Genomic DNA, 26,817 nt, shown 5'->3' with positions numbered 1-26,817 from the left:
CGCCGCTGCTTGGAGAACATAGTCAGCTCCAGAAACGAACTGAGATGTCCCGAATGTCGCATCCTAGTCGGCTGTGAGGTGGACGACCTCCCCGCGAATATCTTGCTGGTCCGCCTGCTGGACGGGATCAAACAGCGGCCACGGAATGCAGGCAGTACCAGGCAGTCCCAGGTGGGGGGCGGAGAGTCATTGGGTTGTGCAGCCGGGATCAGCGCCTCTCCCCCTGGCAGTGGGATCAGGGACCTGCCGGTGGCCACAAGGAGCTCCCCCGTCAAGGTACTTAGCTCTGCTACTTGGTATTTGGACTGGTTGGCTGCCAACTTGCTGTACAGAATGTTCCTTGGCTAGAATTCTGAAGAACCGAGTTGCTGTATACATGTGTGGGGGTGGTGGGGTTGCATAGCTGGACAACTGAGAATCTGTTTGGGAAATCTCATTTCACACACTAATGTGTTGAAAGATTTCCAATGTGTGCTCTACCCCCAACTCCTGCAGCTAAAGACACAATTAGACAGAATTGAGCTATGGAGTGAGAGAAAGAGAGGGGAGGGGGTATAGAGAGAGAGAAAGAGAGGGGAGGGGTATAGAGAGAGAGAAAGAGAGGGGAGGGGGTATAGAGAGAGAGAAAGAGAGGGGGGGGGTATAGAGTGAGAGAAAGAGAGGGGAGGGGGTATGGAGTGAGAGAAAGAGAGGGGAGGGGGTATAGAGAGAGAGAAAGAGAGGGGGGGGGGGGTATAGAGAGAGAGAAAGAGAGGGGAGGGGGTATAGAGTGAGAGAAAGAGAGGGGAGGGGGTATAGAGTGAGAGAAAGAGAGGGGAGGGGGTATAGAGTGAGAGAAAGAGAGGGTAGGGGGTATAGGGGAGAGAAAGAGATATGGAGTGAGAGAAAGAGAGGGGAGGGGGTATAGAGAGAGAGAAAGAGAGGGGAGGGGGTATAGAGAGAGAGAAAGAGAGGGGAGGGGGTATAGAGAGAGAGAAAGAGAGGGAGGGGGTATAGAGTGAGAGAAAGAGAGGGGAGGGGGTATAGAGTGAGAGAAAGAGAGGGGAGGGGGGGTATAGAGTGAGAGAAAGAGAGGGGAGGGGGTATAGAGTGAGAGAAAGAGAGGGGAGGGGGTATAGAGTGAGAGAAAGTAAGAGATACAGTCACCTGTGCTATTCATGTTATTGCTAGACAGACAAGCGAGGTATAGCTGCAAGATATGATTTAGTTACCTCAGGGGCATGGCTGTGCTGTGTTCAGGTAGTCTAGAGATGCAGCAGGCCGACAGCTGCATATGTTTCATAACAGAGGCTGAACAATGACAGCCAGCACAGTGGGCCTTTAAATATAAGCTACTCTAGGTGTATTAACAGTATCCTAAGGGTTTTGGATGTTAGGGCCTATACTGTATGGATGTTTTATAGGCAGGTAACATATTTGTTGATGCTTTCAGCTCCATGTCATAGCATGTCAAGTCTTTGGCCAATAGGCCACATCATGTCATTAAGAGTGCCTTTTATTCTCACACTTCTCAATCCTCTGAAGGGGAGCAGGGTGACTATTGAATATGAGCCCAGGACTGAGAGAGTGTGTGGTGGGCTGCAGTCAGCTGACCTGCCAGATAGAACCACTAGCAGAAGCAGTAGACTCTAAACACTCATCGTGAGTTGAGTACTGGAACGCTTACTCTCCCCCACTCTTTGTCTCTCAATGTATTTCTCTTTCTCTCTCTGACCAGTCACTGTTTGTTTTAGCTCCTTTGTGAGAGCAGGACACTCTGGAGACTCGCAGTAGAAAACACTCACAACCTCCCCCTCTCTCCCACCTAATTGAAGTTCGGCTCTTTTTTACTGAATCCAATCTTTCAACTAATTTCGTTCATTTGAGTCAGTAATGCCAAGAGCACGCAGGACCTACTGTCCGCGAACAATGAACGGAACATTTCGAAATAGTAATAATTATACAAGCCTCTCGTTCACATGTCGTTCCCCATAAAGGACTTATTGGAGCTGTCATTTTGACTGAGATTTGTAAAAGCGTGCTTTAAACGATGTGAATTTGTTTATTGCTAGGCATACAAATAAGATGATTTATTGGTACAATTGAAAACGAGGTCTAGTTGTGGCCGCAACCGGACTAGATTGTGAACGACTCTTGGAGGAATGCATTGCTTGGGGTGATTAGCACAATATCTTTCGCCAAGTGGTGCACCCCAGACGATTCGCTCTCGAGTTCGAGTGTTGAGAAGAGGCTGTGTATGTTTTGGCCATACAAAGCTGGGTCCATCAAAACATTCAATAATCAATTAATTGCATTCATTCATTCTTGCACCCTGCGATCAATTACCAGTTATACACATATTTCTTTCTTCTATATACTGCCTGCAGCGTGATCTACTTTGTCTGTGCGCATAATTATATGACAGACAGTTGTTGACCGGAGCACGTCTCTGAAGTCACCGGAGGAGCGCACATTAATCATGCTGTAGAATTCATTGCGGCCAGCAAGTCAAAGGAACGACTAAAATGAACGAGTGACTCAGAAAAACTAGTCATGACTCCGAAGTCACTAAAATATGTCTATCAAAATGAACGAATCGTTTGCGAACATCACATATATTCACTACCCAAACTCCACAGGACGTAGATATGGTGTGCAATGTGTGTGGATGTGCAATGAGTATACAACACATAAAGGACACCTGCTCTTTCCATGACATAAACCATAAAACGGACGGTACACGTTTCAGTGGGGGAGCTCAGGTAATATCATTTTGTGCACAAGCATAAATCACATCCGTAATTTAGTCCTGTCCGAATCTGCCGCGTCAGTCATTTTTACTTGGCAGGAAGAATTTATTCCAGCCCTAAAAACCTACTGTTTTCGTCAATCTCCCAAATCCTCTGATAATACTTATGTGCGAGTCGTCATCCCAGTATTTTAAGGGATATTACAGTTTACCAGGTGCTGCAACCAGTTTGGGTAAGAACATGGGAACAGATATATTGTTAAAACAAAGTGTTGCACATCGCCTACATATGAATCTGTTTTGTCACGTATTAACTTTCCTAGTACCATGTTTGTCTTTTAAAATATGAAGTGGACGATATTGTCCCAGTGAACTAATAAATGACCAAATACGTCAGTTAATTAAATGTCTGCATAGGTTACAGTTAATGCTTCTTATGGGTTATTATTTGGACTTTCTCTGAACTGAAGACCATTAGGCCAACATTAGGGTATCCCTGTACATGTGAAATAGCTTCACGTCTACAGGAGCCTCCAGGCTGCCGTCATACCGGTACATGTTGAATGAGGAAAACAAATCATTACAGGGGCAGCTTGGCAAAACTAATCCCTTCCCGAATCATCGACTGTAAAACGGACATGCTGGGGTAATAATTACATAATGGACATTCTATAGTAATACTAGTCCAGTGGAATAGAGCTATAGACTGACCAGGTGAATCCAGGTGAAAGATATGATCCTTTATTGATATCACTTTTTGAATCACTTCAATCAGTGTAGATGAAGGGGAGGAGACAGGTTAAATAATGAGTTTTAAGCCTTGAGACAATTGAGACATGGATTGTGTATGTGTGCCATTCAGAGGGTGAATGAGCAAGACAAAATATGTAAGTACCTTTGAATGGGTTTGGTAGTAGGTGCCAGGCGCACAGGTTTGTGTCAAGTACTGCAAAGCTGCTGGGTTTTTCCACACTCAACAGTTTCTAGAGTGTATCAAGAATGGTCAACCACCCAAATGACATCCAGCCAACTTGACACAACTGTGGGAAGCATTGGAGTCAACATGGGCCAGCATCCTTGTGGAATGCTTTTGGGGCCTTGTAGAGTCCATGCCCAATGAATTGAAGCTGTTCTGTTCTGGGGGGGTTTGGTATATTTTTGGTATACTCAGTGCATGTTTGTACGTATGTTTTTGAGGTCAGCCTTTCCCCCGCTGAGTTTCAGAGGTGCTTCGTGGTGACATCACCACCCACAGACCAAGGCTTTGAAGTATGTTCACCTGTATTTACAGGTAGTCATGAGCCTTGATCTCTGCTGCCATTAGTAACACACCCTGGTGATGACAGGGCAGCGCAGACCACCACCTTACATTACTACTACACTAATAGCAGCAGAGGGGGGTTGGAGTGTTTGTTTTGTATCGGAGTTCAGGCAGACAGACTGACATTAAAGTTTCATAGAAGCTTTTACTTCTGACAAGAGAGGAGGACACAGCTGCCACCACTGACACCATCTCACACACACACACACACAGCTATGTATTACTATAATTGTGAGGAGTTTTTTGGGAATCAACAATTGATTCCCATTCAACTTCCTATTTTCCTTAACCCCTAACCTTGACCCCTAACCCTAACATTAAACTCTAACCCTAACTCTAAGCCTAACATTAACCACTAACCCTAATTCTAACTCTAACCTTAACCCCTAACTCTATTTCTAACTCTAACCCTAACATTAACCCTAATTCTAACTCTAACCCTAACCTTAACCCCTAACCCTAACCCTAATTCTAACCCTTAACCTAATCCCTATGCCTAAATAGCCTTTTTATAAGTGTGGACTGGCAAAATATCCTCACCTTTTTACATTTTAGTTGGTTTACTATTCTTGTTAGGACTTGGTACTCACAAGTATCGTAAAACATGTCCACACACACACACGCGCACGCAGACACACACGCACACACACACATACTCTCTATTTCTCTCTTTCTTTTTCTCTTTCTTTCTTTCCAGATAGCCCATATGTTGGTAATGTGCTGCAATCCTTTAGCTCTGTGAGGAATGCTTTCGACAGTCATTTTCATGAGTGTGTGTGTGACAGAGAGGGAGGGAGAAAAATAGCAAGAGAGATGTCCCCTACAGACTAGACAGCCAGCCGTAGCTGTGCTTTATTCCACTGAACACTTACACCCTCATCATTTATTAATTAAGGAGCAAGAATATAATTTAATATATGTGTGTGTGTGTGTGTGTGTGTGTGTGTGTGTGTGTGTGTGTGTGTGTGTGTGTGTGTGTGTGTGTGTGTGTGTGTGTGTGTGTGTGTGTGTGTGGGACTGCGTGGGACTGCTGCTGTTCCAGTTCGAAGCAGGGGATAAAGGGCAGAGAGGATTCAGAGGGGACCTTTTGTCTTTGCTGACACACACAAACACACACACTTATATATACAGTACACACACAGCTCAGCCCACAGGGAGAGCCTCTGATATGGAGAGCACATTGAAGGCAAGCAGACACATGCAGTATTAATGCAGTATTAATGTGGTATTAATGAAGTTTTAGTAAAGGTAATGTGTAATGTGTATGTAATGAGTGTCAGGTTGTTGATTTTGGAGATGACTGATCTCCATGGTAATAAACTGACTTACTGGACTGTTACTGCCTCTCAACCTTTTTTTTCTCTCACCATGATAGGAAAATTAACATATTACAAGGTAACTATTTACAAATGATTTACAAGTATGGAGAGCTGCTGACTTACTTCTGTGATTGTGAAAAAATGAAAGCAGTGCTGTCATGAGGTTTTGTCACGCAGGTTACTATGACAACGATCACAACAACAGGGTCAAAGTTGAATGTCTCTTGCTCTTTCCCGCCAAAAGCAATGGCGATGTAAAAGGCGAATCCTGACAAGAATGTGGTAAACAATAATTTTTTCAGGCAGCATACCGCATATCCTATGTATTTGGTATTTTCGTTTTTTATTAGTATCCCCATTAGCAGTTGCGAAAGCAGCAGCTACTCTTCCATCACACACAGCCTAAAAATCAGTGCATACACACAAAATATCTTGGTGAAATAGGAGAAAGGTGTTGTGAGGTGTTGCTTTATTATAATTCTTTTAAACCAGGTTTGCTGTTCTCTTGGGCAATCTGAGATGGAAAGTAGTTCCATGCAATCATGGCTGTACATTTTCTTAAATTTGTTCTGGATTTGGGGACTGTGAAAAGACCCCTGGTAGCATGTCTGGTGGGGTAAGTGTGTGTGTCAGAGCTATGTGTAAGTTGACAACGCAAACAATTTGCCATTTTTAACACATTCATGTTTCTTATAAAAACAGAAAGTGATGCAGTCTGTCTCTCCTCTACTTTTAGCCAAGAGAGACAGCCATGAATAGTATTGATATTAGCCCTCTGATTACAGTGAAGAGCAAGATGTGCCATTCTGTTCTGGGTCAGCTGCAGCTTAACTAGGTCCTTCTTTGCAGCATTTGACCAAATGACTGGATAAGATGAAACTACAGCCTGCAGGACTTGGTTTGTGGAGTGTGGTGTCAGAAAAGCAGAGCATCTCTTTATCACAGACAGACCTCTCCCCATCTTAACAACCATTGAATCAATATGTTTTGACCATGACAGTTTACAATTTTATTTTTTATTTTACTAGGCAAGTCAGTTAAGAACAAATTCTTATTTTCAATGACAGCCTAGGAACAGTGGGTTAACTGCCTGTTCAGGGGCAAAACGACAGATTTGTATCTTGTCAACTCAGGGGTTTGAACTTGCAACCTTGTGGTTACTAGTCCAATGCTCTAACCACTAGGCTACCCTGCCACCTCTGAATCCGAGGTAACACAAAGTAATTTAGTCTCCTCAACTTGCTTATTCATTATCAGATTCGGCTGAGGTCTAGAACGTAGGGAATTATTTGTACCAAATACAATGCTCTTCGTTTAGAGATGGTCAGGACTAGCCTGAGATTTCTTGCCACCCATTCTAAAACTGACTGCAACTCTTTGTTTAGGGTTGCACTAATTTCACTAGCTGTGGTTTCTGACTTGTATAGGGTGTAATCATCAGCATACATAGACACACAGGCTTTGTTTAATGCCATTGGTAGGTTATTAGAAAAAAAGAGAGTCAAGAGAGCTGCCCTGCAGTACACCACACTTGTATTATTAGAGAAGCTTCCATTAAAGAAAACCCTCTGTGTTCTATTAGATAGATGGCTATAAAGGTTGAAAAGCCATAACATGTTTGTTTTTTCATCAGCAGATCAAAGTTAGGGCTGTTACGGTGACCGTATTACCGCCACACCGGCAGTCACGAGTCATGAAGGCAGTCAAATTCCACATGATCGTTTAGTCACGGTAATTAGGCTTCTCCAACTCTGATGCTGCTGATGCTCATTAGCAGCCTAATAAACTTGATAACTGCCTGGAACTCAGCACTCCATTGTCCATCTAATCACTCTGACATCAATGCAAATGTATTTGAAAATCTAATCAAACACTTCATGAGAGCCCATGAGCTCATGTTGCTCAACATTTCAATAAGCTATGCAATTGTATGAGAAAACAGAGTTTTGATGGCCTCTATTAAAAAGAGGAGGATCCCATCAGCTTTCTATAGGCTAGGCCTACTATATTTATTTCTAAACTTTCCTAATATTAAGCACATTGTTTATATTTACAACAGGAGTATAGCCAACCTGGCTGGCATGAAAATAAACCACGGGGAAAAGCGTCCCCCATTCACTATTTAAGTACATAGATGACATGTATTTTATCCCGCTGCCCCTGTTTCGATATGTAAAGACAAGATTAAATCAAGAATATTCTGATGTGTGACAATATTAGCCTATCACTTGTGAATTATATTTTATCACTTTTGAATGATGCCCAGCATAAGAAACAATGCCTTTTTATTGATACTTTTTTCGAATCAGTCACACAGCTCATGTACCCTAGCCTATAGGCCTATATGTTTTAATAAGGTTTGTATCACAACTAAAGTGGGAAAATAACTTCTTAAGATTAAGAACATTCATTTGCTTTACAAGGGGTGTAGTGCCTAACTGGCATATATAAGCAGCGCGTGAGTTTCAAGTTTGGGGAAGATACTATTCACCATAAAATGCACCTTTATAATAAAAACATTACATGCATAACTGCATTTGTGGTCACTTTTGAGAATGGTGTTTTCCGATAATGGAACTTTCACGCTTATAGCCTACTGCCGTGTGCGCATTGCTACGCTTATAATGTGAAGAAATACCCTAATAGTTTATCAACATTTTAAGCTAAACGTTCTGATCTGTTGCGTCAGCCACATTGCGTAAAAAACATTTTTTGATGCTTGTGGTTATTTTCATTTTGGATCTATCTGTCCCAGACTATGTTTGGAATATGTATTTCTCACACAGAATAGAATAGGTCAACTTTTGTACTATGGGGGATAGTAGATTGACATAGGCTAGTGCATTTGCTGTTCGTTAGGCCTACTCATCTTGTTGGCTGACGAAAAGCAAATGTGGACAGTTCTTCCAATATCTTCAATATGCGCCTCGGAATTGGATAAGGACACGTGCAGTAGCGTCCCCGATGTGCCTGTCTTCACTTGTAGCCTGTGAGAAAGACCCAATCCCATGATGGAGCACACAGCACTCAGGGAGAAGGGCACAACGGCCACTGGCCACAAAAGGCATGGATTGTTTTTAGGGTGCATTACGGCCACACAAAGGGGATGCCGCCATGAAATTCTATTCATTATCAAGTGCTTGTCAAATTGTGAATGAGGGACTGATGTAGTGTTCACAGCCTGCACAATAAACAAAGCAGAGCTCATGTCTTTCAAGCAACTTTTTTCAAATCATTATTAGAATCTCATCATGCAGGCTTAACAATGTATTAAAAATCTAAACATATAGCCCAACGTTTGTAGAACAACTGAAGTTACATTAACAACTCTAAATGAAGCATATAGGAATATTTCTGTGTTTACCGCTCAACACAGAATAACAGCATGTGCGCACTCCCTCAAATCGTTTGGAGAAAATATCCTTTATATTTTATTCAGCTTTGTTCAATTGTATTCTTCATACTATAAAATAATGCCATGGAATTCTAAGCAAATCTTGTCTGCTAAATGAACTAGTGTAGCCCACAACCATATATCATAGCCAGATCAGGACCTAACATAAGGACAACTTAGAGTATGCTATTCTATTCTTCTGAAATAGACTACATTTTCTTCATATCATGCTTCTTTAGACCAGTCTAAAATAAATAATGGGTTTATTGTGAAGGTGTAGGCTATATTACATGTATGTATTAGACTTTTAAAATGTAGATGCTCCAAAGGTCTGCATCAGGTCTGCATCATGTGTGGAAGACAGGAGATGCTAAATGTGTTTATGTTAATTACAGTCAATTACCGTGAGACCAACAGTTATTTGCTTGACAATCACCGGCTGGTTAAATTTCGTGACCGCCCCAGCCCTCATTATGGTTAATAATTTCAAAGTCTAACAGTACAGCTCCCATAATCTTCTTATTATCAATTTATTTCAACCAATCATCAGTCATTTGTGTCAGTGCAGTATATATTGAGTGCCCTTCTTTTCAAGCATGCTGAAAGTCAGTTGTTAATTTGTTTACAGAGAAATAGCACTGTATCTGGTCAAACTCAGTTCTTTCCAAAATGTTGCTAGGAGTCGGCAGCAAGTTGATTGGCCGGCTGTTAGAGCCTGTAAAGGGTGTGCTACCATTCTTGGGTTGCAGAATGACTTTGGCTTCTCTCCAGGTCTGAGACAAACATTATTTTCCAGACACAGATAAAAAAAGATGTCAAATAGGAGTGGCAATATAGTCCGCTTCCATCTTCAGTAGCTTTCCATCTACGCTGTCAATACCAGGTGGTTTCTCATTACTGATGGACAACAATCATTTTCCCACCTCAACCACACTAACTTTACAGGATTCAAAATTACAATGCTTTTCTGTCATTATTAGGTATTTTATGAATGAATATGATGTCTCACAGTTTGTTGTTGGCATTACATGCCTAAGTTTGCCTACTTTGCCATTGAAATAGTCATTGAAGTAACTGGCAACATCAAAAGGTTTTGTGATAAATGAGCCATCTGATTCAATGAAAGAGGGAATTGAATTAGTCAACCACCTATAATTTAATTGAACATATTCCAAAGCTTTTCCGTCATACTTATGTCATTTATCTTGTTTTCATAATACAGTTTCTTCTTTTTGTTCAGTTAAGTCACATAATTTCTCAATTTACATGACGTTTGCTAATGAGATGTGCCTCGTCCCTCTCAACCATACAGCTTTTCAATTCCTCATCAATCCATGGGGGTGTAACAACTCTAACAGTAAATTTCTTAATAGGTTCATGCTTATCAATAACTGGAAGAAACAATTTCATAAATGGACCAAGTGCAGTGTCTGAATGCTCCTCATCAGACCAACAAGTATTTTGTTGTGTCTTAAACATAGGAATCAGTACAAAAATGTTGTATGATCTCTTATACACTATTTTAAGCCCAGCCTTTCAAACATTGTATTCTCTAGATATGGCCACTATATTATGGTCAATACATCCAGTGTGTACAGATACAGCTTCATTGCAACGTTCTGCAGCATTGGTAGAAATGATACATGTGGATGATCTAGTTCCTGGACTGTTTGTAAACATCCTGGTAGGTTGATTAATAACCTGAACCAGATTAAAGGCACTGGTTACAGTGAGTAGCTTCCTCTTGAGCGGACAGCTATCTGTTAACATCACACACATTGTCAAGAATTGCAAACATATTATCCAGATAATGAATTTTAGCACTTGGTGGCATATAACAGCACCTCAAAAGAAATTGCTTTAGATGAGGCAGGTGAACATGCAACCACAACACTTCAACAGCATTACACATGAGATCCCCTCCCAGCTATACAGAAATATGGCTCTGAACATATACAACAATGCCTCCGCCATAGGCATTCCTGTCTCTTCTGTGGATGTTATATCCCTGTATTGTTACTGCTGTATCATCAAAGGAATTATCTTAGTGAGTCTCAGAGATGGCCAATATATGAATGTTATCTGATTTGAGCAGCCTTATTTCCAAGGATACATATATTAATATGGGCAATTTTAAGCCCTTTTTAAGCTCTTTCCTGGGTAGCTGATCAGAGATGGACATAATATGAAGGGAAAAAACACACAAAGCATGACAAGAACATTGTTCGGCTAATAGAGTCAGTCAATCAGGCACTTGTGAGTGTCAGTATGTGTGTGTGTGTGTGTGTGTGTGTGATGTGGGGCTGAAGCTACCGACTCGGAGGCTAGGCTCTCTCACTCTTCCTATTCTTTTGGGAGGGAGGGTGGACAATGAGCCTGTCGTAGCGGATGTACCCAATGTCCCCACGCTCTCTGATAGATTTCATGGCTGGGATCAGTTCTTTCCTCCTCAGGCACACAGCTTCCGAGTAGTCCTCGCTAAGGAAGATGTTGGTTCCTCTCAAGTTCTTGGCTCTCTCCAGAACAGCCATTCTGTCCTCAACCTCAGGAACTTGACCACTATAGGCCTGGGTCTATCTCCTGGGCTGGTTACAGGTTTTTTCAGACTTGTGGGCGCGCTCCACCTCAATCTTCATATGATCTATCTGCAGCTTTTCACTGATACTTTTTCTTACCTTCTCCTCAGACTTGGCCCAGTGCTCAGTGCTCTGGTATGCCATCCACAATGATGTTATTCCTCCTGGACTGTCCCTCTAAATAGTCTGTTTTCCCATTGTTACTAATGAGAGGACTTACTGTTTGTAGTCATATTGCTGCAAGATTCTTTCAGGACATCCACCTTTCCCTGGGAGAACTGCAGACTGTTCTTAAGGCCCTGGACCTCTCTGGTCAGATCGTCCATTCTTTTGTTGGTTGAGTCCATCAGAATTTGGACAAGGCTCTTTAAGCTACAGTATTTTCCTGTTGTTATAACAACTGCATGTAGAACCCTTTTTGTCCGTTTAAAAGATCCTTTACCTGTGATAGAGAAACACTGTCCTCTCCATGACTCCCACCTTTGGATTTGGGTGCCATGGTAGCAATGTAGGCTAACGCTGGTAGTCCCACTCAGTCCCAGACAGGGCAGGTCTCAGGGCAGATTTAAACAGAAACAAACAGCAAGGATTTAGACAGCCACAAGCAGGAGACAATCCGCGGTCCCAGCCAGGGCTAACCATGTCGTGGGCTGTGTTCAAGCTGTCAAGGAAATCTTGCTAGCTTGATAGCTAGTTAGCAGCTAGGCTAGCTGTTACGCCAAGCAGCTCTTCAAACTTTTGTTTGGTTGTCAGGATCCTTTGACAGATATACCTTTAGTTGTCCCAGCAACTTATACTAACCACGTTGCAGAATCCAAATTCAAAAGGTAGCTTGTATCCAAACTTTTTCAACACAAGACTTTTTCAGACTTTTCAGACAACAAACCGAACTCTCCCTCGTTCCGCGTTCAGCACACATCACCTCTGGATGCACACCTCAAAGTAATCACTTTGTATGTGGATTAGGTTATAGTATACATAGTGTTCCCAATTTTATTGCTGCCTGGTCTGATATAATACACACTGTGCTGTCAGTGAGCTGATCAATATGGGAGTGTTGTAGTTGTGTGAAGAAAGAGTATGTTGTAGTGGGAGAGAGCTGGAGAGAGAAAGAGAGAGAGAAGGAGATGGAGATAAAGAGAGAAATGGGAGATTGAAAGAGAGAAGTAGTGTGTAGCTGGGGGTGGAGATGCAGAGGGGTGTATAGGCCTAGATGAGGGTGTTGTGGGCTAAACAAGTTTTGAGCTTGGCTGTATTTCCCATGGGGTTAAAGGTTAACTCCTACCCCCCCATGACACGCACACACACAAGGTTAAAAGGTTAACCCCCCGCCATTGTTAGTATGGAGATGAGGGTGAGAAGTCAGTCAGGTCTAGCGGCTGGCCTAGTGTAATTCATACACGGAGGGAAGGATAATAAGAAATGATCAGTCACCAATCTGACTGACCAGATCATCTCTCTGTGCAATTCAACAATGTATCAGCCCACTGAGACAAAGCCTGATGTATTATCACAGGATCTAACGTCAAACCCCAGACATGGTTACTCATCCTCCAGGTCGACACTACTATAAACATTAGGTATTAATGTTCTCCTGTGGAACACTTCTCTGAAGAATTATGTAATGAAAATGTGTTGTTGTCCTGTCTGTCTGTCCGTCCGTCTGTCTGTCTGTCTGTCTGTCTGTCTGTCTGTCTGTCTGTCTGTCTGTCTGTCTGTCTGTCTGTCTGTCTGTCTGTCTGTCTGTCTGTCTGTCTGTCTGTCTGTCTGTCTGTCTGTCTGTCTGTCTGTCTGTCTGTCTGTCTGTCTGTCTGTCTGTCTGTCTGTCTGTCTGTCTGTCTGTCTGTCTGTCTGTCTGTCTGTCTGTCTGTCTGTCTGTCTGTCTGTCTGTCTGTCTGTCTGTCTGTCTGTCTGTCTGTCTGTCTGTCTGTCTGTCTGTCTGTCTGTCTGTCTGTCTGTCTGTCTGTCTGTCTGTCTGTCTGTCTGTCTGTCTGTCTGTCTGTCTGTCTGTCTGTCTGTCTGTCTGTCTGTCTGTCTGTCTGTCTGTCTGTCTGTCTGTCTGTCTGTCTGTCTGTCTGTCTGTCTGTCTGTCTGTCTGTCTGTCTGTCTGTCTGTCTGTCTGTCTGTCTGTCTGTCTGTCTGTCTGTCTGTCTGTCTGTCTGTCTGTCTGTCTGTCTGTCTGTCTGTCTGTCTGTCTGTCTGTCTGTCTGTCTGTCTGTCTGTCTGTCTGTCTGTCTGTCTGTCTGTCTGTCTGTCTGTCTGTCTGTCTGTCTGTCTGTCTGTCTGTCTGTCTGTCTGTCTGTCTGTCTCATGTGTGAAAGCAGTGTGTCACATCCTGTTGCGACCAGGGTCTGCTTTCTCTTTGTTTAGTCTACAGGAGGAGAGTGAAAGAGACAGAGAGACATAGTCAACAGGAGATAGCGGGATGGAGAGAGGAAGAGAGAGAGAGGTGTGAGCTGTAGGTCTTGTCAAACAAAGAGACATTGCCGGAGGAAATGTGGACATGATGTCATTGATCAGTCTGATTAGCTCTCTCTCACACACACACCTCAGCTCCGATCTCTGTATTGACCAGCTTGCAGCAGAGCAGTTCCACAGTCCTGACAGATAATTTAAAACCCATTCTCTGTATGCTGTCTGCCAGTGCCTAGAATTGGCTATCTCCTCTGTGATGCAGTGTGTGTGTAATTGGCTATATCTCTGTGGGTGTAAAGGGAAATGGAGAGTCCATCATCTTTAGAGCCTCTCTCTCCCTCCATCCATCCCTCTCTCTTTCCCTCCATCCCTCTCTCTGCCAGGCTGAGTGATGCTGATGATTATTCTGCTGCAAATTAAACCTCTGTTTCATCAGGAGGCCTGGTGATCTCTCGCTCTCTCTCTCTCCCTCTCTCTCTCGTTCTCTCGCTCCCTCGCTCTCTCTCCCTCTCCCTTTCTCTATCTCCCTCTCATCTCTCGCTCTTCTCTGCTCCCTCGCTCTCTCTCCTCCCTCTCTCACATCCTTACTCTCTCTCTCTCTCTCTCTCCTGGTCTCTCTCTCCCTCTCTCTCTCGTTCTCTCGCTCCCTCGCTCTCTCTCCCTCTCCCTTTCTCTATCTCCCTCTCTCTCTCCATCGCGCTCCCTCTCATTGTGGGGTGAAGTGATGTTTATCCTCACGGCAGATGCTTTAACGCTCTTCATTCTGAGGTTAATTTATTCTGATCAGCTTGACAGAGAGACTAGTGGCAACATACCAAACCCATCTCTCCTACCCTATCCTCACATCCTTACTGACTGGTCACATACCAAACCCATCTCTCCTACCCTATCCTCACATCCTTACTGACTGGTCACATACCAAACCCATCTCTCCTACCCTATCCTCACATCCTTACTGACTGGTCACATACCAAACCAGCTCTCCTACCCTATCCTCACATCCTTACTGACTGGTCACATACCAAACCCATCTCTCCTACCCTATCCTCACATCCTTACTGACTGGTCACATACCAAACCAGCCTCTCCTACCCTATCCTCATCCTTACTGACTGGTCACATACCAAACCAGCCTCTCCTACCCTAACTCACATCCTTACTGACTGGTCACATACCAAACCCATCTCTCCTACCCTATCCTCACATCCTTACTGACTGGTCACATACCAAACCAGCCTCTCCTACCCTAACCTCACATCCTTACTGACTGGTCACATACCAAACCAGCCTTTCCTACTCTATCCTCACATCCTTACTGACTGGTCACATACCAAACCAGCCTCTCCTACCTAACTCACATCCTTACTGACTGGTCACATACCAAACCCATCTCTCCTACCCTATCCTCACATCCTTACTGACTGGTCACATACCAAACCAGCCTCTCCTACTCTATCCTCACATTCTTACTGACTGGTCACATACCAAACCAGCCGCTCCTACCCTATCCTCACATCCTTACTGACTGGTCACATACCAAACCCATCTCTCCTACCCTATCCTCACATTCTTACTGACTGGTCACATACCAAACCAGCCGCTCCTACCCTATCCTCACATCCTTACTGACTGGTCACATACCAAACCCATCTCTCCTACCCTATCCTCACATTCTTACTGACTGGTCACATACCAAACCAGCCGCTCCTACCCTATCCTCACATCCTTACTGACTGGTCACATACCAAACCAGCCTCTCCTACCCTAACTCACATCCTTACTGACTGGTCCCATCCCAAACCAGCCTCTCCTACCCTATCCTCACCCAACCTCAAGTTCACATGGTTTGGATATATCTTATTCAATAGGGAGGTAATGGAGGGAAAAAACTATTTACGTGCACAATACTATGTTAGCCCACTGAGCTAAAGCCTAGGCATTTAATCAGGGAGCTTACACACGTCTTCAGGTCTCAGACAAGGTTACCCATTACATGAGAGTGGTTTACTGAACCATCTGCACCACACAGCGCTGCTATAATAGAGAGCTACTGTAGAAGGCAGAGGGAAACTGGGACAAGCAAACCCCCGCAGCGATACTTGTCTTCAAAATACACTTTTCTCTTTTCTCTTCTACCTCATTTACACCAATTCTCAAATTCACCGCTCTCCGACCATTTCTCTCTCAACCTCTCTCCTGCTCGCTCTTTCTCCCTGTCTCCCGCTCTCTCTTTCTCTCTCTCCCTCTTTCTCTATCCCTCTCTGCTTCTTTGTCTCTTCCTCAGCCTCATGCTGGTATGAGTGGCATGATAATGCCTATCTGCTGAATACAGCTGCCAGCGCTCTCTCTCTCTCTCTCTTTAAAAATAAAACAAAGTATCATCAGGAAAGGATCCCTCCTTTCTGTTCACGCCTTGATTAAAGGAAATCATTAGATCCCACCTCTTCACTCCTAGTCAGTCACAGTGTTATAATAGTACTGTACCTGTCTACTAGGAAAAAAGTAAAATGGAATTGTTCATGTGATGTTTCGTTCCAAATAAGTCACTCATATTCATTGAGACAGAAGTACAGTCAGCCACACTGTGTGTGTGTGTGTGTGTGTGTGTGTGTGTGCACGCACGCGCATGCATGCCTCTGTGTGTGTGCTTGCGATCAACTACAGCTTCAGGGATTGTACTACTTTTCTCTCTCTCTCTCTCTCTCCTGCTGATCTCTCTCTTGTCACATATTGTCTTTGATGTCCTATTTTGTTTTGTGTATCTCATTACTATTATAAAGCAGTGTTTTTAAACATCACACTCTCATTCTCTACTCTATCTCAGTCTACAGTTCTGTCTAGTCTATTCTGAGAGCCAGGTTAGAGAGAAAGGTGTGTGAGCAATGATTCTCACAGGCTATATTTAAGCAATAAGGCCTGAGGAGGTGTGGTATATGGCCAATATACCACGGCTAAGGGCTGTTCTTAGGCACGACGCAAAGCAGAGTCCCTATATCACAAACCCCTGAGGTGCCTTATTGCTATTAGAAACTGATTACCAATGTAAATAGAGCAGTAAAATAAATGTTTTGTCAAACCTGTGCTATACGGTCTAATATACCACGGCTGTCAGCCAATCAGCATTCAGGGCTCGAACCAGCCAGTTTATAATTAGATACATTCCATCCAACAGATCTACACAACTGCCTAGAAGATGTAGGGGTTGATTTGGGATGCACACACACACACACACACAGTGGTGGTCTATGGACAGACAGGTGGGACAGACTGGTGTCTGCTGGTGGTCTGTGGACAGACAGGTGGGACAGACTGTTAACTGCTGGTGGTCTGTGGACAGGTGTGTCTGGGTGCATGCATGATTGTGGAAGTGACAGGTGGGTCAGCTGGCTCTGTTAGAGTCTATTTCTCTATTTGTTTTAAATCAATGATGTGGACTATTAGAAAATAAATGAACAAGAAGGGTATACAACTGGACCCCATTTTAAGACATATCTCTCTCTCTTTCTCCCTCTTATTCAAACACATTCTCTCTCTCTCTGTCTCTCTCTCTTTCTCCCTCTTATTCAAACACATTCTCTCTCACTCTCTCTCACTCTGTCTCTCTGTCTCTCTCTCTCTCACTCTGTCTCTCTCTCTCTCTGTCTCTCTCTCTGTCTCTGTCTCGCTCTCTCTCTCTCTCTTTTTCTCTCCCATGGGCAGGTTAGGATTAACCCACAGGACAGAGAGAGAGAGAGAGAGAGAGAGAGAGAGAGAAGGAGGAGGGTGGGTGGGTGGGTGGGTGGGTGGGTATCTGTCTGTCTGTCTGTCTGAGTTGTGGCTGTGTTTCAGATGTCAGTGTGGTTTCCCCAGACTACACAGTGGTATGGACTTCTGCCCAGACTGGATACGGGCGCGCGCACACACAGACACACACACACACAGACACACACAGACACACAGACACACACACACACACACACACACACACACACACACACACACACAGGACCACTGCCTGCTTTATTCTACCACTGAAAATATTATATTTAGCACCAGAGCTAGATCAGTGTGTGTGTGCGTGGTGTTTGTGAAGAGGAAATTTTTCCTGTTTTCCTGTCAGTCTCTAGTCACTCTCAGGCCCAGCCAGGTCACCAATGATACAAGTCAGTATTCGACGTCCATCCATGACTGAGGACGTCGGGAGATGACAGGGAGAACGGCCACTAGGGGCAACAGTGAGTTCTGTTACCTTCATCTTTCGGTTTTGATAGGGCGTTGTGGACGGCGGATGGGCGTAAGCAGCGACCTCTGGTGTGAAAGGTTGCATGTTCCAATCCAGTGATAAAACGTTTATTTATTTTTGTTTTAAGCCTATCCCAAACCTTAACCCTTACCTTAACCATTCGACGTTAATGCCTAACCTTAAGATTTCAGAGTTAATGACTAAACTTAACCTTAAACACTTAGAAATGTGACGTTTGGAACAACTTTGAAAATTGAAGTTTGAGAAATATGGATGAACATTTAATTGTGTGTGGTGGGCAGGGGGTTTGAGGGGGCTGGAGAAAGACCCCCTCCTTGTCGCTCATCCTTCTTTCTGTATTTCATAAATCCTTCTTGTTATGGGAGAGTTGCTCTAGTCTCATTTAAAGATGGAATCCGCAGTAAGGGAAACAGTGCCACAATTCCACAATTATTGTTTTTGTTTTGTTGACAAAGAGGTTAGGAGCGTCGCGGAACATGGTAAAAAAGAAAGTCATTTAGTGCTGTTCTGTCGTAGGTCCATTGATGTCCGAGGTAAGGAACAGTGTTCGTTGTTTACAGTAACTTCTTTGTTGTAATATCTCATGACTGGAATGACAGATTTCCTCCTTTTGGCCACATGATAACTTTGGCTTTATGTGTGTCTAGAATTTAGTAGTGTGCATGTGTACGTGTATTCAGGTGTGTGTGTGTGTCTGTGTCTGTGGATGTGTGATATGCTGACCTGATCTCCCCTCTTAGTTCTCAGCTGCTCTCAGCTGTCCCCTGCTAGTGATGTCACCAGACAGCTGCAGCACAGTGATGACATCACTACATCAGCACTCAATATCAGCCAAGCCACAGAAAGACGTCAGCTGTGACAGCTGTCTCCATGGTGACTGAAAGGGGTGAGGCTCCTTTTGAAGCCCAGGACATGCGCTGGGGAGACCTGGGTCCTCTGGGTGAGGCATCAGGAGGGAGCTTTATGGGCCTAAATGTGTGTGTGTGTTTGTGTGTGTGTGTGTGTCCATGCTGTGGAGGACTCACCCTACCACTGTGGTGACTGGAGATGTACCCAGAATGCTTTGTGTCTAGGGTCCATCTGCTCTCCATCTGGGATGACACTGACAGACACTTCTCCCTCCCTCCATCTCTCTCTATCATCTCTTTCCTTTCCCTCTTTCTATCCTCTCTCTCATCTCTCCCTTCTTGGAACATTGCTGCGGGGACTTGCTTCTATTCATCTACAAGAGCATTCATTAGTGAGGTCAGGCACTGATGTTGGGCGATTAGACCTGGCTCACAGTCGGCATTCAAATTCCTCCCGAATGTGTTCAATGGAGTTGAGATCTGGACTCTTTGCAGGGCAGTCAAGTTCTTCACACCGATCTCCACAAACCATTTCTGTATGGACCTCGCCTTGTGCAAAAGGGCAAACTGTTGCCACAAAGTTGGAAGCAAAGAATTATATGGAATGTCATTGTATGCTGTAGATTTCCCTCCAGTGGAACTAAGGGGCCTAGCCCAAACCATGAAAAACAGCCCCAGACCATTATTCCTCCTCCACCAAACCTTACAGTTGACACTATGAATTGGGGTTGTCCTGGTATCCGTCAAACCCAGATTCGTCCGTCAGACTGCCAGATGGTGAAAGCGTGATTCATCACTCCAGAGAACACGTTTCCAATGCTTCAGAGTCCAATGGCGGCAAGCTTTACACCACTCCAGCCAACACTTGGCATTGCGCATGGTGATCTTAGGCTTGTGTGCACCTGCTCGGCCATGGAAACCCATTTCATGAAGCTCCCGACTAACAGTTCTTCTGCTGACGTTGCTTCCAGAGGCAGTTTGGAACTCGGTAATGAGTGTTGCAACCGAGGACAGACGATTTTTACGCGCTTCAGCACTCAGCGGTCCCGTTCTGTGAGCTTGTGTGGCCTACCACTTCAAGGCTGAGCCCTTTCCACTTCACAATAACAACACTTACAGTTGACCGGGGCAGCTGTAGCAGGGAATAAATTTGACGAACTGACTTCTTGGAAAAGTAATGTAAGTATATAGTGTAAGTATACTGTCAGTTTGAACCAGAAGGAGCTAAGGTGTTGTGATGAGGTTAGATTCAGGTATTTGTTTTATGGCAGTAAGGTGTGGAACTAGATCGCTATAGGCTTGTGTTCCAATTCCAGTAATGTACTATAGTAATAAAATACATTCCAGGTTTGTATATATATATATATATATATATATATATATATATATATATATCTATATATATATATATATATCTATATAGAGAGAGAGAAGATTTTGTCTGGGAGGCTACCACACAATGAATACTCATACAAAACCATAGTTACACATCGATTAAAAACTCAAATTCCTCCTCCACAGTAACTAAACACAACAGCCTCTGAATACCCCATATACTCATTAACAGATCAATATTGTTGACAAGTTTATAATAGGTAAACTCAAAAATATTTGTCAATTATTTTGTACATAATGTTTCTGCAACCGTATTTTACGGCAGAAAAGAGCTTCTAGATATCAGGACAGAGATCACTCACCTCGAATTAGACTAAGAGGTACTAGATATCAGGACAGAGATCATTACCTCAGATTAGACTAAGAGGTACTAGATATCAGGACAGAGATCACTCACCTCAGATTAGACTAAGAGGTACTAGATATCAGGACAGAGATCACTCACCTCAGATTAGACTAAGAGCTTCTAGATATCAGGACAGAGATCACTCACCTCAGATTAGACTAAGAGGTACTGGATATCAGGACAGAGATCACTCACCTCAGATTAGACTAAGAGGTACTGGATATCAGGACAGAGATCACTCACCTCAGATTAGACTAAGAGCTTCTAGATATCAGGACAGAGATCACTCACCTCAGATTAGACAAAGAGCTTCTGGATATCAGGACAGAGATCACTCACCTCAGATTAGACTAAGAGGTACTAGATATCAGGACAGAGATCACTCACCTCAGATTAGACTAAGAGGTACTGGATATCAGGACAGAGATCACTCACCTCAGATTAGACTAAGAGGTACTAGATATCAGGACAGATATCACTCACCTCAGATTAGACTAAGAGCTTCTAGATATCAGGACAGAGATCACTCACCTCGGATTAGACAAAGAGCTTCTAGATATCAGGACAGAGATCACTCACCTCGGATTAGACAAAGAGGTTCTAGATATCAGGACAGAGATCACTCACCTCAGATTAGACTAAGAGGTACTAGATATCAGGACAGAGATCACTCACCTCAGATTAGACTAAGAGGTACTAGATATCTGGACAGAGATCACTCACCTCAGATTAGACTAAGAGGTTCTAGATATCAGGACAGAGATCACTCACCTCGGATTAGACTAAGAGGTTCTAGATATCAGGACAGAGATCACTCACCTCGGATTAGACAAAGAGCTTCTAGATATCAGGACAGAGATCACTCACCTCGGATTAGACAAAGAGCTTCTAGATATCAGGACAGAGATCACTCACCTCGGATTAGACTAAGAGGTTCTAGATATCAGGACAGAGATCACTCACCTCGGATTAGACAAAGAGCTTCTAGATATCAGGACAGCGATCACTCACCTCGGATTAGACAAAGAGCTTCTGGATATCAGGACAGAGATCACTCATCTCGGATTAGACTAAGAGCTTCTAGATATCAGGACAGAGATCACTCACCTCATATTAGACTAAGAGCTTCTGGATATCAGGACAGAGATCACTCACCTCAGATTAGACTAAGATTTCTTCAACAACAACAGCAGCAAGCAGGACTCACACGATATTCTCCAAACACCCCACAGGGCAGACATCCCAATTATTTTCAAAAGGAAGCGACGCAGAGGAAGAAGAGCCGGATGCCTCGTCCGGACCTGCAGAAGACAACTAGAAAAGCTGCCGTTACCGTCAATATTATTCGCCAACGTGCAATCATTGGACAATAAACTAGACGAGGTACGATCACGAATATCCTACCAATGGGACATCAAAAACTGTAATTTCCTATGCTTCACGGAATCTTGGCTGAATGACGACATGGATATTCAGCTAGCGGGATACACGCTGCACCGGCAGGATAAAACAGCACACTCTGGTAAGACGAGGGAGGGCGGTCTGTGCATATTTGTAAACAACAGCTGGTGCACGAAATCTAAGGAAGTCTCTAGATTTTGCTCGCCTGAAGTAGAGTATATTGTGATAAACTGCAGGTCACACTACTTGCCTAGAGAGTTCTCAGCTATACTTTTCGTGGCTGTTTATTTACCTCCACAGACAGATGCTGGCACTAAGACTGCACTCAGTCAGCTGTATGAGGAAGTAAGCAAACAGGAAACCACTCACCCAGAGGCGGCGCTCCTAGTGGCCGGAGACTTTAATGCAGGGAAACTTAAATCAGTTCTACCAAATCTCTATCAACGTGTTAAATGTGCAACCAGAGGGGAAAACATTCTAGATCACCTGTACTCCACACACAGAGACGCGTACAAAGCTCTCCCTCGCCCTCCATTTGGTAAATCCATCCACAACTCTATCCTCCTGATTCCTGCTTACAAGCAACAATTAAAGCAGGAAGCACCAGTGACTTGGTCTATAAAAAAATGGTCAGATGAAGAAGTTGCTAAACTACAGGACTGTTTTGCTATGACAGACTGGAACATGTTCCGGGATTCTTCCGATGGCATTGAGGAGTACACCCCATCAGTCACTGGCTTTCTCAATAAGTGCATTGAGGACGTCGTCCCCACAGTGACTGTATGTACATAACCCAACCAGAAGCCATGGATTACAGGCAACATTCGCACTGAACTAAAGGGTAGAGCTGCCGCTTTCAAGGTGGGGGACTCTGACCCGGAAGCTTACAAGAAATCCCTCTATGCCATGCGACGAACCATCAAACAGGCAAAGCGTCAATACAGGGCTAAGATTGAATCATACTACACCGGCTGCTCATGTGTTCTCTCTCTCTCCCCTCTCTCTGCTGTGTTCTCTCTCTCTCCACTCTCTCTCTGCTGTGTTCTCTCTCTCTCCCCTCTCTCTGCTGTGTTCTCTCTCTCTCCCCTCTCTCTGCTGTGTGTTCTCTCTCTCTCTCTCCTCTCTCTGCTGTGTGTTCTCTCTCTCCCTCTCTCTGCTGTGTTCTCTCTCTCTCTCTCTCTCTCTGCTGTGTTCTCTCTCTCTCCCCTCTCTCTCTGCTGTGTGTTCTCTCTCTCTCCCCTCTCTCTGCTGTGTTCTCTCTCTCTCCCCTCTCTCTGCTGTGTGTTCTCTCTCTCTCTCTCCACTCTCTCTGCTGTGTTCTCTCTCTCCCCTCTCTCTGCTGTGTGTTCTCTCTCTCTCTGTGTTCCTCTCTCTCTGCTGTGTGTTCTCTCTCTCTCCCTCTCTCTGCTGTGTTCTCTCTCTCTCTCCCTCTCTCTGCTGTGTGTTCTCTCTCTCTCTCTCCTGCTCTCTCTGCTGTGTTCTCTCTCTCTCTCCCTCTCTGCTGTGTGTCTCTCTCTCTCCCCTCTCTCTGCTGTGTGTTCTCTCTCTCTCCTCTCTGCTGTGTTCTCTCTCTCTCCCCTCTCTCTGCTGTGTGTTCTCTCTCTCTCCCCTCTCTCTGCTGTGTTCTCTCTCTCCACTCTCTCTCTGCTGTGTGTTCTCTCTCTCCCCCTCTCTCTGCTGTGTTCTCTCTCTCTCCCTCTCTCTGCTGTGTTCTCTCTCTCCTCTCTCTCTCTCTCTCTGCTGTGTTCTCTCTCTCTCCCCTCTCTCTGCTGTGTGTTCTCTCTCTCTCTCCCTCTCTCTGCTGTGTGTTCTCTCTCTCCCCTCTCTCTGCTGTGTTCTCTCTCTCTCCCCTCTCTCTGCTGTGTTCTCTCTCTCCCTCTCTCTGCTGTGTGTCTCTCTCTCTCCCTCTCTCTGCTGTGTGTTCTCTCTCTCTCTCTCCTCTCTCTGCTGTGTGTTCTCTCTCTCCACTCTCTCTGCTGTGTTCTCTCTCTCTCTCTCTCTCTCTCTCTGCTGTGTGTTCTCTCTCTCTCCCCTCTCTCTGCTGTGTGTTCTCTCTCTCTCCTCTCTCTGCTGTGTGTTCTCTCTCTCTCCACTCTCCTCTCTCTCTGCTGTGTGTTCTCTCTCTCTCCCCTCTCTCTGCTGTGTGTTCTCTCTCTCCCTCTCTCTGCTGTGTGTTCTCTCTCTCTCCCCTCTCTCTGCTGTGTGTTCTCTCTCTCTCCCCTCTCTCTGCTGTGTGTTCTCTCTCTCTCCCCTCTCTCTGCTGTGTTCTCTCTCTCTCCCCTCTCTCTGCTGTGTGTTCTCTCTCTCTCTCTCCACTCTCTCTGCTGTGTGTTCTCTCTCTCTCCCTCTCTCTGCTGTGTGTTCTCTCTCTCTCCCCTCTCTCTGCTGTGTGTTCTCTCTCTCTCCCTCTCTCTGCTGTGTGTTCTCTCTCTCTCCCTCTCTCTGCTGTGTTCTCTCTCTCTCCCTCTCTCTGCTGTGTGTTCTCTCTCTCTCTCTCTCTCTCTCTCTCTCTGCTGTGTGTTCTCTCTCTCTCCCTCTCTCTGCTGTGTTCTCTCTCTCTCTCTCTCTGCTGTGTTCTCTCTCTCTCCCTCTCTCTGCTGTGTGTTCTCTCTCTCTCCTCTCTGCTGTGTTCTCTGCTGTGTGTCTCTCTCTCTCTCTCTGCTGTGTTCTCTCTCTGCTGTGTTCTCTCTCTCTCTCTCCACTCTCTCTGCTGTGTTCTCTCTCTCTCTCCTGCTCTCTCTGCTGTGTGTTCTCTCTCTCTCCCTCTCTCTGCTGTGTGTTCTCTCTCTCTCCTCTCTCTGCTGTGTTCTCTCTCTCCCTCTCTCTCTGCTGTGTGTTCTCTCTCTCTCCCCTCTCTGCTGTGTTTGCTGTGTTCTCTCTCTCTCCACTCTCTCTGCTGTGTGTGTTCTCTCTCTCTCCCTCTCTCTGCTGTGTGTTCTCTCTCTCCCCTCTCTCTGCTGTGTTCTCTCTCTCTCCTCTCTCTCTGCTGTGTTCTCTCTCTCCCCTCTCTCTGCTGTGTGTTCTCTCTCTCTCCCTCTCTCTGCTGTGTGTTCTCTCTCTCCCCCTCTCTCTGCTGTGTTCTCTCTCTCTCCCTCTCTCTGCTGTGTTCTCTGCTGTCCCCCTCTCTCTGCTGTGTTCTCTCTCTCCCCTCTCTCTGCTGTGTTTCTCTCTCTCTCCCCTCTCTCTCTGCTGTGTTCTTCTCTCTCTCCCCTCTCTCTGCTGTGTGTTCTCTCTCTCTCTCCACTCTCTCTGCTGTGTGTTCTCTCTCTCCCCCTCTCTCTGTGTGTTTCTCTCTCTCTCCCTCTCTCTGCTGTGTGTTCTCTCTCTCTCCCTCTCTGCTGTGTGTTCTCTCTCTCTCCCTCTCTCTGCTGTGTTCTCTCTCTCTCTCCCTCTCTGCTGTGTGTTCTCTCTCTCCCCCTCTCTCTGCTGTGTGTTCTCTCTCTCTCCCTCTCTCTGCTGTGTGTTCTCTCTCTCTCCCTCTCTCTGCTGTGTGTTCTCTCTCTCTCCCTCTCTCTGCTGTGTGTTCTCTCTCTCCCCTCTCTCTGCTGTGTTCTCTCTCTCTCCCTGCTCTCTCTGCTGTGTTCTCTCTCTCTCCCCTCTCTCTGCTGTGTTCTCTCTCTCTCCCCCTCTGCTGTGTGTGTTCTCTCTCTCTCCACTCTCTCTGCTGTGTTCTCTCTCTCTCTCCCCTCTCTGCTGTGTTCTCTCTCTCTCCCCTCTCTCTGCTGTGTTCTCTCTCTCTCCCTCTCTCTGCTGTGTGTTCTCTCTCTCTCCCTCTCTCTGCTGTGTTCTCTCTCTCTCTCCCTCTCTCTGCTGTGTGTTCTCTCTCTCTCTCCCTCTCTCTGCTGTGTTCTTCTCTCTCTCCACTCTCTCTGCTGTGTGTTCTCTCTCTCTCCACTCTCTCTGCTGTGTTTCTCTCTCTCTCCCCTCTCTCTGCTGTGTGTGTCTCTCTCTCCCCTCTCTCTGCTGTGTGTTCTCTCTCTCTCTCCTCTCTCTGCTGTGTGTTCTCTCTCTCTCTCCCCTCTCTCTGCTGTGTGTTCTCTCTCTCTCCCTCTCTCTGCTGTGTGTTCTCTCTCTCTCCCCTCTCTCTGCTGTGTTCTCTCTCTCTCCCTCTCTCTGCTGTGTTCTCTCTCTCTCTCCTCTCTGCTGTGTTCTCTCTCTCTCCCCCTCTCTCTGCTGTGTTCTCTCTCTCTCTCTCCTCTCTCTCTGCTGTGTTCTCTCTCTCTCTCCCCTCTCTCTGCTGTGTGTCTCTCTCTCTCTCTCCCTCTCTCTGCTGTGTGTTCTCTCTCTCTCCCCTCTCTCTGCTGTGTTCTCTCTCTCTCTCCTCTCTCTCTGCTGTGTGTTCTCTCTCTCTCCCCTCTCTCTGCTGTGTTCTCTCTCTCTCCTCTCTCTCTGCTGTGTGTTCTCTCTCTCTCTCCTCTCTCTGCTGTGTGTTCTCTCTCTCTCTCCCTGTCTCTGCTGTGTTCTCTCTCTCTCCCCTCTCTCTGCTGTGTTCTCTCTCTCCCTCTCTCTCTGCTGTGTTCTCTCTCTCTCTCCCCTCTCTGCTGTGTGTGTTCTCTCTCTCTCCCCTCTGCTGTGTTCTCTCTCTCTCCCTCTCTCTGCTGTGTTCTCTCTCTCTCCCCTCTCTCTGCTGTGTTCTCTCTCCCCTCTCTCTGCTGTGTGTTCTCTCTCTCTCTCTGCTGTGTGTTCTCTCTCTCTCTCCCCTCTCTCTGCTGTGTGTTCTCTCTCTCTCTCTCTCTGCTGTGTGTTCTCTCTCTCTCTCTCCCCTCTCTCTGCTGTGTGTTCTCTCTCTCTCCCCTCTCTCTGCTGTGTGTTCTCTCTCTCTCTCCCACTC

The 26,817-nt window shown here is 45.2% G+C and overlaps 1 protein-coding gene across 1 annotated transcript in view; it reads left to right on the top strand.

Moving 5' to 3' along the window:
• Positions 1-26,817, top strand: part of LOC112239824 (E3 ubiquitin-protein ligase SH3RF3) — an 80,707-nt gene that overhangs the window by 307 nt on the left and 53,583 nt on the right. Inside the window, exon 1 of the mRNA XM_042319732.1 lies at positions 1-276. This exon is cut by the window's left edge and continues 307 nt beyond it. Coding sequence (XP_042175666.1) covers positions 1-276 — 276 coding nt within the window. The remainder of the gene's footprint in view (positions 277-26,817) is intronic.

Source organism: Oncorhynchus tshawytscha, linkage group LG03 (genome assembly GCF_018296145.1).
Source record: "Oncorhynchus tshawytscha isolate Ot180627B linkage group LG03, Otsh_v2.0, whole genome shotgun sequence".
NCBI lineage: Eukaryota > Metazoa > Chordata > Actinopteri > Salmoniformes > Salmonidae > Oncorhynchus > Oncorhynchus tshawytscha.
The sequence above is the reverse complement of the archived record's forward strand: the minus strand, read 5'-3'. Positions and strand labels throughout refer to the sequence as shown.